The following is a 14,730-nucleotide window of genomic DNA, read 5'->3' on the forward strand; positions in this document are numbered from 1 at the left end:
AATAACATTTAAAATGAATTTTAATAGTTTAAAGGTAAATATTAAGGGGAGAAAATATGCATTTATAATTTTTTATTTTAAATATAACCCGTCAAAAAAAACCCTAAATAAATTAAATGTAAAAATTATGAAATACAAACTACTTCTGTATTTAACAAGAACTTTTTTTTCTTTAAACAGAACATCAGTGTTAACAACAATTGGCAATCTGACCAAGATGTAAAACCACAGCTCTCTAAACAGTTATTTTAGTTCATTTTTTTCTGCCTTTTTGCAGTTAATCCTCTGTTTCTTACAAAATCTCTTATGTTTTGAACTGTTCTTCCTGCCAACACCGGATCTTCTACCAATTTGCAATGACTGCATTCATTTTTGGTGGCTAGTTTCCCTTCGTTTATGTGGTCTTTCAAATGCCTCATCACTGCAGCAACCTCAGCCTTGGACCACATGTTTTTGGGAGCTCTTCGGGAATTGTGGGATTGAGCAGCATTTTTCTCTGGAAGATATATAAAGTAGTAGTAGTTAAAACAAACAAAAAACCAAACAAAAAAAACAAAAAACATTTGCTTGTTAAAAGAATGGATGCTACCCTGTACTAACTTCTGAAATGTGTTGCTACCATCAATATCAAAACGAGCTAAAATTCTGTTTGAAAATTTATCAAATTTCTAAAATGAGACAACATTTAGTGTTCCGCTGTGAATAAAAGACTGAATAAAAAGTTGAATAAAAGTCTCTTGATGCATGCTCAATCATCCAGGTAAGTAAATCCCAAAACGTTGATTCTGTTAATCTGGACGTAGCGTTTTCAGTGGGAGAAACATTTTGTCACTCATCCAAGTGACTTTTTGCCACCACTCTGCAGTTTGCCATATGTTGCAAAGTGATGAAACAATAATAAGCTTCGAGAACCAACTGCACCCCTTACCTTCAGAGGGAGCAGCAGTCTCACTTGCTGCAGGCATTGTGAGTAGTCCTTCATCTGCTGATTACACAATTTGATTAAGTTTTAATATTTGTAACAAACATTTTATCCACAGAAACCAAGCTAGTGGTAACTTACCACAATCTACAGTGTCTTGGGGCTGCGCTGTGTTTGTGGAATCAGCTACTGCATGTACAGGCTCACTGGTGCCACACGCCGACATTGTGAGTGATGTGTCATCATCATCTGATTCACTCTCACTGTCCTTTGTTTCAGCATCACTTAATGCAATTTCATCTGAGAAATTGTGGGGGAAAAAAACCCAAAAAAACCAAACACATACAACCCCCCCAAAAACCTCACATTAACAACGAGATATGACAAAAAACAGAGCAAATACTGGAAATTATAGTACATAGTTTTACTATTTAAGGCCTGCTGCTGGGTTGTTGCCCTCCTATGGCCTACTCCACATCCAGGTAGCACCTCCATGCTCTGGACACTACACTAACAGACACAGCAAACCTTCTTGCCACAGCTCACATTGATGTGCTACGCTAGATGAGCTGCACTACCTGAGCCACTTGTGTGGGTTGTAGACTGTCTCATGCTACCACTAAAATGAAATCACCGCCAGCATTCAAAAGTGACCATAACATCAGCCAGAAAGAATAAGTGCTGAGAAGTGGTCTGTGGTCACCACCTGCAGAACCAGTCCTTTATTATGGTGAATTGACTATAATTTCCACTTGTTGTCTACTCTATTTGCAAAACAGCATGTGAAACTGGTTGTCAGTGTTACTTCCTAAGTGAACAGTTTGATATAACAGAAGTGTGACTGACTTGGAGTAACATCGCATCGTTTAAGTGTTCCCTTTATTATTTTGAGCAGTTTATGTTATGGAATGGGGAATTGAGGACAATCCCAAGTATACCATTTTTACAAGGTCCTGCACCAATGAGGTAATACTACATTTCTTTAATTAGACGTGACCACCCATTAATTAAAAAGGGAGCAGTGTTCATTTCAGCTAGTCTTAACTTGTTGAACTCCATTAATGCTTTTTACTATATAATGTACCTATTCACTAAATGTCTCACCTTTGCACTTATAGCCAAGCCACTTGAGGGAGGAAACCAGTCCCACACACTGAATGCACTTGTCCAAAGATGATATTGTTGTGCACACCAGACGATGATTGTGACACTGTTAGCAAAATATTGCAACATTTATTTGTTTTGGACAGTTGGAAAGGTGAGGTGTTTTCAATTCAGTTGCAGATATCAACTAATAAACTTCGTCCATGTAAATCACATCACACCCAGGTGACTGCCAAACACACACACACACACACACACAGCATCCATAAGGAATGATGATAGATTAAATTATTAGTTCATTAAGTGGTACACTGGATTATATTTACCCTTTCAGGCTCTGGATGTTTCAGGTCCAGATCATTGTTTGGAAAGCTGTTTGGTTGCGGCTTTAGGCAGCTCACAGTCTTCTGAATCTGGCTGGTCTCAGTCTTCGTGTGTAACAGATAGAGAATGAAGACAAAAGAACAGTAATCTGACAGTTACTAAAAATGCATCACTCAAGAGGATGAATAGACCATTTCACTATCGGCAAATAGCGTAAGGTACACATCGTGCATGAGAAACATTCATTAAAATCTGTCCTAGGTCAATGTTACCTCTTCAAAATCTTGCACTGAAGAAGAATGCATGGCTTCTGAGCCTTGCTGAGGCATTTCTTCATCAAGATCCTGCAACAAAGAAAAGATGGCACAAAGATTAGACCAAGTGCTCTTCTTGCAACTGTACTGGGCAGGCCTGTGCTTCTGTTTTTAATTTGCATGTGTGTGTGGGGGGGGGGGGCCTTTCCACTCAAGAAATGTTTTCTTCTGAAAAAAATACTGGCTACAATAGTTAACAACTGATTCCTTTGCAATCATCCATCCTCTTCCACTTATCCTTATCAGGATTGTGGGGTAGCAGTTTTGGGGCCTATACCAGCTACCATAGGGCAGTACAACCTGGACAGATCACCAGTCTAACATGGAAGGACAAGCATTTGCATTCACACCAAAGGGCAGTTTTGAATCACCAGTTAACCTAACCCCATAAGCTACATCTTTGGACTGTGGGAAGAAGCCAGAGTACACAGCCAGAGAGAGCCCATGCACTAAAGCAGTAAAAAGTGCCTAAAACAAGTTAAGAAGTTGTATAGTACTATCTATCTTAATGTTCAAGCCTGAGTTTCAAAAAATTTCAACATAGAAACAAAGCACATGCAGTCAGTTCTGCATGCTGTAGGTCAAACTGTCAAGACATACGAGAAGACCCCTCCTAAAACCAGAGTGATGTCACCATGAAGCAAACTTTGACGGAGTCCCCCAATAACAGTGTGGTCCTCCTAAGTCACATTTGGGTGGTTAACACACACACACACACACACACACTCAGATGTTATCCAGACTTGCACTTTGAAACAATGAAAAGGACCTACAAGCCACAGTCCATGTAAATCACATCACACCCAGGTGACTGCCAAACACACACACACAGCATCCATAAGGAATGATGATAGATTAAATTATTAGTTCATTAAGTGGTACACTGGATTATATTTACCCTTTCAGGCTCTGGATGTTTCAGGTCCAGATCATTGTTTGGAAAGCTGTTTGGTTGCGGCTTTAGGCAGCTCACAGTCTTCTGAATCTGGCTGGTCTCAGTCTTCGTGTGTAACAGATAGAGAATGAAGACAAAAGAACAGTAATCTGACAGTTACTAAAAATGCATTTCACTATCGGCAAATAGCGTAAGGTACACATCGTGCATGAGAAACATTCATTAAAATCTGTCCTAGGTCAATGTTACCTCTTCAAAATCTTGCACTGAAGAAGAATGCATGGCTTCTGAGCCTTGCTGAGGCATTTCTTCATCAAGATCCTGCAACAAAGAAAAGATGGCACAAAGATTAGACCAAGTGCTCTTCTTGCAACTGTACTGGGCAGGCCTGTGCTTCTGTCTTTAATTTGCATGTGTGTGTGTGTGTGTGTGTGGGGGGGGGGGCTTTCCACTCAAGAAATGTTTTCTTCTGAAAAAAATACTGGCTACAATAGTTAACAACTGATTCCTTTGCAATCATCCATCCTCTTCCACTTATCCTTATCAGGATTGTGGGGTAGCAGTTTTGGGGCCTATACCAGCTACCATAGGGCAGTACAACCTGGACAGATCACCAGTCTAACATGGAAGGACAAGCATTTGCATTCACACCAAAGGGCAGTTTTGAATCACCAGTTAACCTAACCCCATAAGCTACATCTTTGGACTGTGGGAAGAAGCCAGAGTACACAGCCAGAGAGAGCCCATGCACTAAAGCAGTAAAAAGTGCCTAAAACAAGTTAAGAAGTTGTATAGTACTATCTATCTTAATGTTCAAGCCTGAGTTTCAAAAAATTTCAACATAGAAACAAAGCACATGCAGTCAGCTCTGCATGCTGTAGGTCAAACTGTCAAGACATACGAGAAGACCCCTCCTAAAACCAGAGTGATGTCACCATGAAGCAAACTTTGACGGAGTCCCCCAATAACAGTGTGGTCCTCCTAAGTCACATTTGGGTGGTTAACACACACACACACACTCAGATGTTATCCAGACTTGCACTTTGAAACAATGAAAAGGACCTACAAGCCACGGTCCATGTAAATCACATCACACCCAGGTGACTGCCAAACACACACACACACAGCATCCATAAAGAATGATGATAGATTAAATTATTAGTTCATTAAGTGGTACACTGGATTATATTTACCCTTTCAGGCTCTGGATGTTTCAGGTCCAGATCATTGTTTGGAAAGCTGTTTGGTTGCGGCTTTAGGCAGCTCACAGTCTTCTGAATCTGGCTGGTCTCAGTCTTCGTGTGTAACAGATAGAGAATGAAGACAAAAGAACAGTAATCTGACAGTTACTAAAAATGCATCACTCAAGAGGATGAATAGACCATTTCACTATCGGCAAATAGCGTAAGGTACACATCGTGCATGAGAAACATTCATTAAAATCTGTCCTAGGTCAATGTTACCTTTTCAAAATCTTGCACTGAAGAAGAATGCATGGCTTCTGAGCCTTGCTGAGGCATTTCTTCATCAAGATCCTGCAACAAAGAAAAGATGGCACAAAGATTAGACCAAGTGCTCTTCTTGCAACTGTACTGGGCAGGCCTGTGCTTCTGTTTTTAATTTGCATGTGTGTGTGTGTGTGTGTGGGGGGGCTTTCCACTCAAGAAATGTTTTCTTCTGAAAAAAATACTGGCTACAATAGTTAACAACTGATTCCTTTGCAATCATCCATCCTCTTCCACTTATCCTTATCAGGATTGTGGGGTAGCAGTTTTGGGGCCTATACCAGCTACCATAGGGCAGTACAACCTGGACAGATCACCAGTCTAACATGGAAGGACAAGCATTTGCATTCACACCAAAGGGCAGTTTTGAATCACCAGTTAACCTAACCCCATAAGCTACATCTTTGGACTGTGGGAAGAAGCCAGAGTACACAGCGAGAGAGCCCATGCACTAAAGCAGTAAAAAGTGCCTAAAACAAGTTAAGTTGTATAGTACTATCTATCTTAATGTTCAAGCCTGAGTTTCAAACCACATAGAAACAAAGCACATGTAGTCAGTTCTGCATGCTGTAGGTCAAACTGTCAAGAAATACGAGAAGACCCCTCCTAAAACCAGAGTGATGTCACCATGAAGCAAACTTTGACGGAGTCTCCCAATAACAGTGTGGTCCTCCTAAGTCACATTTGGGTGGTTAACACACACACACACACTCAGATGTTATCCAGACTTGCACTTTGAAACAATGAAAAGGACCTACAAGCCACAGTCCATGTAAATCACATCACACCCAGGTGACTGCCAAACACAAACACACACACAGCATCCATAAAGAATGATGATAGATTAAATTATTAGTTCATTAAGTGGTACACTGGATTATATTTACCCTTTCAGGCTCTGGATGTTTCAGGTCCAGATCATTGTTTGGAAAGCTGTTTGGTTGCGGCTTTAGGCAGCTCACAGTCTTCTGAATCTGGCTGGTCTCCGTCTTCGTGTGTAACAGATAGAAAATGAATATACAGTGCATTTTTGAAGAGGCTTTTGAAACATTAAATAAACTGTATGAGAAAGATAAGTTTCAAGCTATTGTCTTTAAAATATTCACTGTCATGTATAGAGAATTTAAGGCCCTATGATTAAGAGACAAATAGTCAGTGTGATTTCTTTATTTTTTAAGCCATTGCTAAAGGAGTAAAACAATCACCTGTAGCAGCAACGAACTGTCACTAGGGCCCATTTATCTTCAAGGGACAAAATTTAAAATGAATCTAACTAAAGAGGCTACACAGCAAAATCTCCAGTGTTAAATTAACACTAGAGAGTGTCTATATGGGTCCACACAACACTGTTGAGTGTTGAATTAACACTTTTGACAGTGTTATATGTTTAAAAGTAACCTAGTCAGTTTTGAAGATTAACAAAGACTAACACTGAGCAGTGCTGATTTTCTAACACTGGAATATTTCTAACATTTTGAGTTATTTTCCAGTGTTAGAAAATCAGCACTGCTCAGTGTTAGCCATTGTTAATCTTCAAAACTGACTAGGTTACTTTTAAACATATAACACTGTCAAAAGTGTTAATTTAACACTCAACAGTGTTGTATTTAACACTCAGAGGTGTGGACCCTTATAGACACTCTCCAGTGTTAATTTAACACTGGAGATTTTGCTGTGTAGAATCACATTAAACATCAATCACTGTTAAAATTTAGAAACCGAAAGCCATTTTTTATTTCTGCATACCTGCTGATATTTTTTTTAGTGCTTTTAGAGGGCTTTAATGTGGCAGCCATCACAATTGCCTGTTTTCCATTAGTACCTACCCCTGTTTTTCCAGTAGGTTATAGTACCATGTAGTTTTTCAGTAACTACTGCACCAAGGTTCCAAGTGATCCAAAGTGATCAGAAAATTTGACATAGACTGAATGCCACCAGGTGGCTGGTCAATGGTGTCACTCGATAAGTTATGAGTGCGCCTCCTTCGTGAAAATCCAAGCCATCATTTTTGAAACTCTGAAATGTTTGAAATAGCGACCAAAATTAACAGCGTGATCCCTGAATTGAACACTAAAGTATAGACTGAGCAGCAGGCATTTTGTCACCTTGACGTCCATGCTTGCTGTGGCATTTATATCACTGGATGCTCGGCTGCATTGCTATAGTTACCCCAGGCACAGTAGGTGATACTCAATTTCAGTGAAAAACTAGATGCCCTAAGTCACGTTAAGCCAATTTGAGTAGGTACAAATGTAAAAATGGCTTAGGGTATGCAATTTATCAGTTCCAAAAAGTACAATTGTAGAAATACCTTGCATCTCCAGAGCCAATCCGAGTCACCATAATTATAGTCTATTTCTTCGCCTGGACTTATGTCTCTGCTTGCAAATAAGCATAGATGGGGCTTTCCATTGATATTTAATATTTTCATCTTAGCACTTGGACTGATGTGGTTGTCGTTGACAAGTCTGCCTAATGACCCATCTTCTTGAGATGCATCCACACTGTGGGGTTAGGCAAAAAAGTATTAGCTTAACTAGTTAGTTAGGAAGCTTTTTTTTTCATAAATCAAAAGCAATGTGTCATTTAATCTTAATCAAACTACACTGATATAATACGCACCACCAGAGTTTTCCATCAAACTTGAATTCAAACATGAACACCTTCAGGCTGTCATGATAAACTCTGTGTCTCCGCTCACATTCTTCTTTTGTTATGAGTTTACCTCTGTATTCCAAAAGAAAGTCTCCTTTTTGGAATGGAACAGTCGTGAAAATGCCCCGACCTGAATTGCAGAGGCATACCAAGTGAGTGACAAAAGACAAAGTGAAAAACTCCAAATCTAATCCAAACTAAAGACCAACTTACCTTTGAAGGCATTTATGTAGTGGATATCAAGTCCCAGTTTGTCCCTTCCAGCAGAAACATGACAGACTGCATCCTCCCGTGGAGGAATGCGTCTCCTTCGCATGTTCTCCTGTACGATTGGCTGTATTACCAAAGCATATAAAGTATTACGATTATCGTCATCATTGTCATCATCATCAGTAGTAGCAGAACTAGCAGTAGTGTAGTTTACAGCATAAACACAGCTGACTTATTCATAGTGCTAATTTATGCCTTCTTTTAAAATGTTAAAGGCCTAGTACTCAAAATGGCGACATGTGACATTTCTGTAATGGCGACTGCAGAGAGTGATACAAGTACTGAGAAAGCTTAGGCATCAAAACTGTAAGAAGTTTTTTCTTCAGGCATATAAATAAATACACGACTAAATACACTTATACCCTTGCTTTTATTTTAGGGCTGTCAGCAGAATGGACAGACATTGGACAAACTGCCCGAAATTAGCTAACAGCGACATCAGGGATTTTGACTCAGACTGCGCTGGTTTAATTGTTAATCGCGTTAGTCGCGATGTCGGCATTAACACGTTTAAGCCACAATAATGCTTTAACACCGAGTAAATCCTAACACGGGTTAGCCCGCTTTATCGCGTTGACGCGGTTAGTCGTCAGCCCTATTTTATTTACTCAATGACAAACGCTGGGGCCGTTTTACTTCTTCAAAGACTCACTAACAGTCCATAAAGCATAAATTAAACCAGTTTAATATAGGCCTGTGCACCTATAAGTTCATATAGTATTAAAGTCATGGTGCATTTTACATTAAAAAAGGCTTACCTTTGTGTTTTTAATCCGTCTTCGTATTGCCGTCGACATACACTTGTTAAAGGGCACGCGCGCGAAAGTTGTGGCGCCGTTTCCTGTAGGTACCGCCTATATATATAGCCTACCAATCACAATGACTTCCGGCCGTGTGTATTGAAAATGTGTATTAAATTGCAGTACCTACACACATCCACTCTAACTCGAAACGTCGCTGTGCAATACACTGGAATACACAAAAATCAGGTGAGGGGTATAGGTGGACTTTTAAGAAAATCAGAAAATCTTTTAATTATAGTTTAATAAATGAATTTACACTACAGTTTAAGCAAATACAGGTCAAAAGATAAATAATGACCTCATAAGAAGTAGAAAAAATTATTATTTAGACACTTAAAAATGCATTTACAAGTCATGTTTTAGGGGGACACATGAATACACAGCAAAAAGTCGAAATGTCCCCGGAGCCCAGGTACAGCGCAGGTCAAATGTCAATCCATACCACATAGACGCACTCACACACACACACACACACACACACACACACACACACACACACACACACACGGGTCTATGTGGTATGGAGGGACTATCCTACGTCAATCCGCCCGGTGGTGGTTTAAGTGGACTACCCTTTTCAAAGGACTTGGAGCCAAGGGAGCGAGGTTAAAGTGTTCGAAAAAATCTGAAAAAAATTTGGGTCACTTCAGACCTCATACACTCCCTATAGAAGTCTAGATACACTGATACACATCAACCAGACTCTATTGTGTTTTCTGGAGACATTGTCCACTTGACAACAATGTGTTTTATGAGGTCCAAAAAAAATAATATTGGGTCTTTAAAGGGACAATGATGTAATATTTAAATAGCTCATCATTACCATGAATACACATCTGACAGGACACAGGATTACTGGAACATCATTTTATTAGTGTTCTTGGATCTGAACATTAATTTTAACCATAAATAAAAAAGAAATCTATGGACAAAAATGCCCACGCTTCCCACAGAAATATAAAAATATAGAAAACAGAAAAATTAATAACATTTAAAATGAATTTTAATAGTCTAAAGGTAAATATTAAGGGGAGAAAATATGCATTTATAATTTTTTATTTTAAATATAACCTGTCAAAAAAAACCCTAAATAAATTAAATGTAAAAATTATGAAATACAAACTACTTCTGTAATTGACAAGAACTTTTTTTTTCTTTAAACAGAACATCAGTGTTAACAACAATTGGCAATCTGACCAAGATGTAAAACCACATCTGGCTAAACAGTTATTTTAGTTCATTTTTGTCTGCCTTTTTGCAGTTAATCCTCTGTTTCTTACAAAATCTCTTATGTTTTGAACTGTTCTTCCTGCCAACACCAGATCTTCTACCAATTTGCAATGACTGCATTCATTTTTGGTGGCTAGTTTCCCTTCGTTTATGTGGTCTTTAAAATGCCTCATCACTGCAGCAACCTCAGCCTTGGACCACATGTTTTTGGGAGCTCTTCGGGAATTGTGGGATTGAGCAGCATTTTTCTCTGGAAGATATATAAAGTAGTAGTAGTTAAAACAAACAAAAAACCAAACAAAAAAACATTTGCTTGTTAAAAGAATGGATGCTACCCTGTACTAACTTCTGAAATGTGTTGCTACCATCAATATCAAGACGAGCTAAAATTCTCTTTGAAAATTTATCAAATTTCTAAAATGAGACAACATTTAGCGTTCCACTGTGAATAAAAGACTGAATAAAAAAATGAATAAAAGTCTCTTGATGCATGCTCAATCATCCAGGTAAGTAAATCCCAAAACGTTGATTCTGTTAATCTGGACGTAGCGTTTTCAGTGGGAGAAACATTTTGTCACTCATCCAAGTGACTTTTTGCCACCACTCTGCAGTTTGCCATATGTTGCAAAGTGATGAAACAATAATAAGCTTAGAGAACCAACTGCACCCCTTACCTTCAGAGGGAGCAGCAGTCTCACTTGCTGCAGGCATTGTGAGTGGTCCTTCATCTGCTGATTACACAATTTGATTAAGTTTTAATATTTGTAACAAACATTTTATCCACAGAAACGAAGCTAGTGGTAACTTACCACAATCTACAGTGTCTTGGAGCTGCGCTGTGTTTGTGGAATCAGCTACTGCATGTACAGGCTCACTGGTGCCACACGCCGACATTGTGAGTGCTGTGTCATCATCATCTGATTCACTCTCACTGTCCTTTGTTTCAGCATCACTTAATGCAATTTCATCTGAGAAATTGTGGGGGGAAAAAAACAAACACAAACACAACCCCCCCAAAAAACCTCACATTAACAACGAGATATGACAAAATACAGAACAAATACTGGAAATTATAGTACATAGTTTTACTATTTAAGGCCACCACTCTGCAGTTTGCCAAATGTTGCAAAGTGATGAAACAATAGACTTCAAGAACCTTAAATCATGGACATTTAACAGAATGGTCTGTGCTTTTAGGTTTTAATTCTGTTGATAAAGCATAATATTCAACTACTGCCCTAATATTTGCTCCTTTCAATACAAACCTTCTATTTTGATCTCATCCAGTGATTTCCCCTGGATCTGGGAAAGATGTCCTTTTTCCAGTGTTAAAAGCAGTTTGGAAATCTTGGCCAGCTGTGTTGTGGGAACTTGTAATCTGTAGAATTCGCGGTGAACGCGGATATCATGACCCAGGAAATCTGCAACCTGATCAAGTTCGTTGTTTTTCAAATTAAGGACTTGTGAGAGTGGGGCAACATGTTTTCTGAGCTGTGTCGATCTTAGATACTCAGGCTGCTTTGCTCCACACTGGTGTGCATGAACATGCAAGGAGTCCATTCCTGTAATGACTCATTGATCGGGGTCTTGCAAAGAGGTAGATATTAGTGGCACAAATACCACAGTCAGGCCTCCTACTAACCAGTAGTGACAGAGCATCCAGCATGCTTGGTGTTAGCAGAACTGGAACATTTCTGTCCCTTTTTCCCATTATTTCTATTCTACAGAAATAGTTACAGAGTCTCTGTTCCATTTCTGAGAGCCCCATGGCAACATCTGTGTGGAGTGCCGTTTTGTCTCTTTCAAGAAAACTTTTGAGGCACATCTTTGAAACCTCTCCAGAACGTCTTCGGTTGAACACAATGATTTGTGAGAGTGTAACTTGTGCAAGTTGGGCATAATTCTGAGCTGTGGCTTCGTTCTCCAAGCTGCAAAAGGCACTTTCTGCAGATTTTTGAAGGTAGTGATGGAGAATCCGAACATCTTCTGTAAAGGGCAATGTTGATGGCTTGTTAAACTTTGCCTCACTCAATGTGTTCAAGGCACGATGAGACACCATCTCGGACCATTTGGAGACATACAACTTCTTGAACGCATCAGTGGACTTGATTAGGGCTTCATCCTCTGTCATGAGGGCACGACAATGGATAATGTCAGACATTTTATGCAGTGTACGTCCCAGTTTCAGCACAAGGCTTGGAGTTTTGTATGACAGTGTCTCTTCATCAAAACTTGAAACTTTCTTTACTGCTTGCACAACTCTCTGGAAATTAGCAGGCTTAATAGCTTCTTCCATGTTATGCACTGAGGATTCTGTGCGCAGACACAACAACAAACGTCCCGCTTCACGAAGCTTCTGTCGTATATAATCATACTTTGTAGGGTCTTGTCCATGTTTATTGTAGAGGGACTGGGCAAACTGAATAACAGTAAAGTCATTTCGCACAGCTGAGGCAATCTCATCTTGTTTCATAACAGCAAGAACCTTCCAGACTCCACTTGACACCTGCGGATAACACTGAGACTCCAGAGTTAAAGCCAGGCCGAGTACTTTGGTTCTTCCAGGTTCTTTATCCGTGTCATCTTTTGGTTTGTTAGGACATCTGCGGACATGTCTCCAAAGATCCTTGCGAACATACATCCCTTGACAATAAAAGCAATGAGCAAACTTTCCCTCTACTGCTTTAATCTTGGGTCTTCTCTTCACTTTCAGTGGTCCCACTCCACCATGCAAAACTGCAGCATTATGCTTAAAATTTCCCTTATTTCTCAATTTCTCTAACAGACTTTTACGCTCGTTTGAGTCTCTAGGCAGGGAAAATGCATGCACAACATCAGGAGCTGTTTTGTGCGTTTTCAGGTGGCGGGAAATTTTAGCTTGTGGTTTGCCACAAAAATAGCAGTAATTTCTTTTACTTAAAGTCATTTTTTCTGATTCAGTTTCGCAAAGCTCACTTTATCTTGTGGCTTGTCCTTTGTCAAGTTGTGGATTAAATTCGTTGAATCTGATTGTTCATGCGCTTTGGAGATGTCATCTTGGCATAGCAGACCTTTTGATGTGCTTGGCAATAATGAGATGTCTTCATCTGAATCTTCATCATATGACTCTGAATCTGGCACATATTCTTCTTCTGATATGCTGTGGTTGCCATCATCATCGCTTGATATTTGACATCCTCCCCTGAATATTCAGAAATTTCTTCTTTCTGGAATGTAAGAATAAAAGTTATTTTAATTGATCAATACTTTAGACAGGTAAAAAATAAACTGAAAAAAGTCAAGCCAAATATGAATGGGATACACACCTGTGTTGACTGGTGGCAATTCTCATTTGCCAATTTTGCAAGGCAGGATTTGTGCCAGACCCCTAAACAAACTGAAACACATTTTAATAGACTTAATTTAGCTTTGCAGTTCTATTTAAGTGAAGTAGTTTTTTGTCAAAGCATTACAGTAATGTCAAATGCTGAAAAAAAAAAACCCAAACTGTTCACACTTAAGGATATTTTAATGACTACACATACACTGCTAATCTCCCCCCCCCCCCAAAAAAAGGACATCCCAGATGTGAATGAATGAATTATTCTTATTAAATACTTTGTTCTTTAGGTAGTTGAATGGCATGAAAGTGTGTAGTTGAATGTGTGTGGCCTCCAGATGCCTGTATGACTTCCCTACAATGCCTGGGCATGCTCGGGATGAGGTGGCGGACGGTCTCCTGAAGGATCTCCTCCAAGACCTGGACTAAAGCATCTGCCAACCCCTGGACAGTTTGTGGTGGATGGAGTGAGACATGATGTCCCAGATGTGCTCAATTGGATTCAGGTCTGGGGAACAGGCGGGCCAGTCCATAGCATCAATGCCTTTGTCATGGAGGAACTGCTGACATACTCCAGCCACATGAGGTCCAGTGTCGTCTCGCATTAGGTGGACCCCAGGGCCAAACGCACCAGCATGTGGTCTCACAAAGGGTCCGAGGATCTCATCTTGTTACCCAATGACAGTCAGGCTCTCTGGCAGGCACAGAAATGCCACCCCACACCATTACACACACAATATGATCCTGCTGGAGGTTGTTGCAGGCAGCAGAACGTTCCCCACGGCATCTCCAGACTGTCACGTGCTCAGTTTGAACCTCCTTTCAGCTGTGAGTAGGGCTGGGCCATATTATACCGTTCACGGTAATACCGGTATAATGTTAGGCAACGATAGGAAAATGAAATATCGCGATAGAATGGGAGTAAAACGCGCATACGCAGTGCCTTTGTTTTCATATGCACATGGCCGCTTGTTGAGTGAAACAGATGAACCAGAATTGGTTTGTAAAAATGGTGCAACTTCAGTGATGTGGAACTGGTTTGGTGTTTGTCCGTCAGATACACGACAAAGCACATTTTTTTGCAGAACATGCAAGCGGCCGTTGTTATTGTCGTATTTGTCGGACTAAGATGCTCTTAAATCTGGGAGTAATCTGGGTCCTAAACTCCGTATTCTTCAGGTCAAACAACACTGCAGCATCACTGAGAGTTAAAAACTTTCTCAATTCTTTCATCTTTAATAAAACGATCAGCATTGCTACTTTACCAGGTGTAACTATAAAGTTTAACTTCCAGGCATCCATGAAAACAAAATGTATTACATTTAACGGAGTTAGAAGTTAGCAGGAAGCTAGCGGAAGTTAGCTCGCTAGTTTCGCTAGTTACCTAAG

The 14,730-nt window shown here is 39.8% G+C and overlaps 1 protein-coding gene across 1 annotated transcript; it reads right to left on the reverse strand.

Moving 5' to 3' along the window:
* Positions 1 to 5,924: 5,924 nt before the first annotated feature.
* On the reverse strand, positions 5,925 to 8,683 carry LOC146614003 (histone-lysine N-methyltransferase set-1-like). Its single transcript, XM_085378104.1, has 4 exons — positions 7,933 to 8,683; positions 7,687 to 7,849; positions 7,376 to 7,568; positions 5,925 to 6,053 (listed from the first exon to the last, which is right to left on the reverse strand). The coding sequence occupies exons 1-4, from the start codon at positions 8,033 to 8,035 to the stop codon at positions 5,925 to 5,927; spliced, it is 588 nt and encodes a 195-aa protein (XP_085234230.1). The 5' UTR covers positions 8,036 to 8,683.
* Between the last annotated feature and the right edge of the window lie 6,047 nt (positions 8,684 to 14,730).

This window comes from Diplotaxodon limnothrissa, linkage group LG18, assembly GCF_057381915.1.
Source record: "Diplotaxodon limnothrissa isolate DT_005_m linkage group LG18, D_limnothrissa_male_GT1.1, whole genome shotgun sequence".
Lineage (NCBI taxonomy): Eukaryota > Metazoa > Chordata > Actinopteri > Cichliformes > Cichlidae > Diplotaxodon > Diplotaxodon limnothrissa.

Coding starts and splice junctions, on each gene's coding strand:
- LOC146614003 (XM_085378104.1), bottom strand. CDS start 8,035: ATGCGAAGGAGACGCATTCCTCCACGGGAGGATGCAGTCTGTCATGTT. Junction 7,850..7,932: donor CTACATAAATGCCTTCAAAG/GTAAGTTGGTCT, acceptor TCTGCAATTCAG/GTCGGGGCATTTTCACGACT. Junction 7,569..7,686: donor TTTGATGGAAAACTCTGGTG/GTGCGTATTATA, acceptor CTAACCCCACAG/TGTGGATGCATCTCAAGAAG.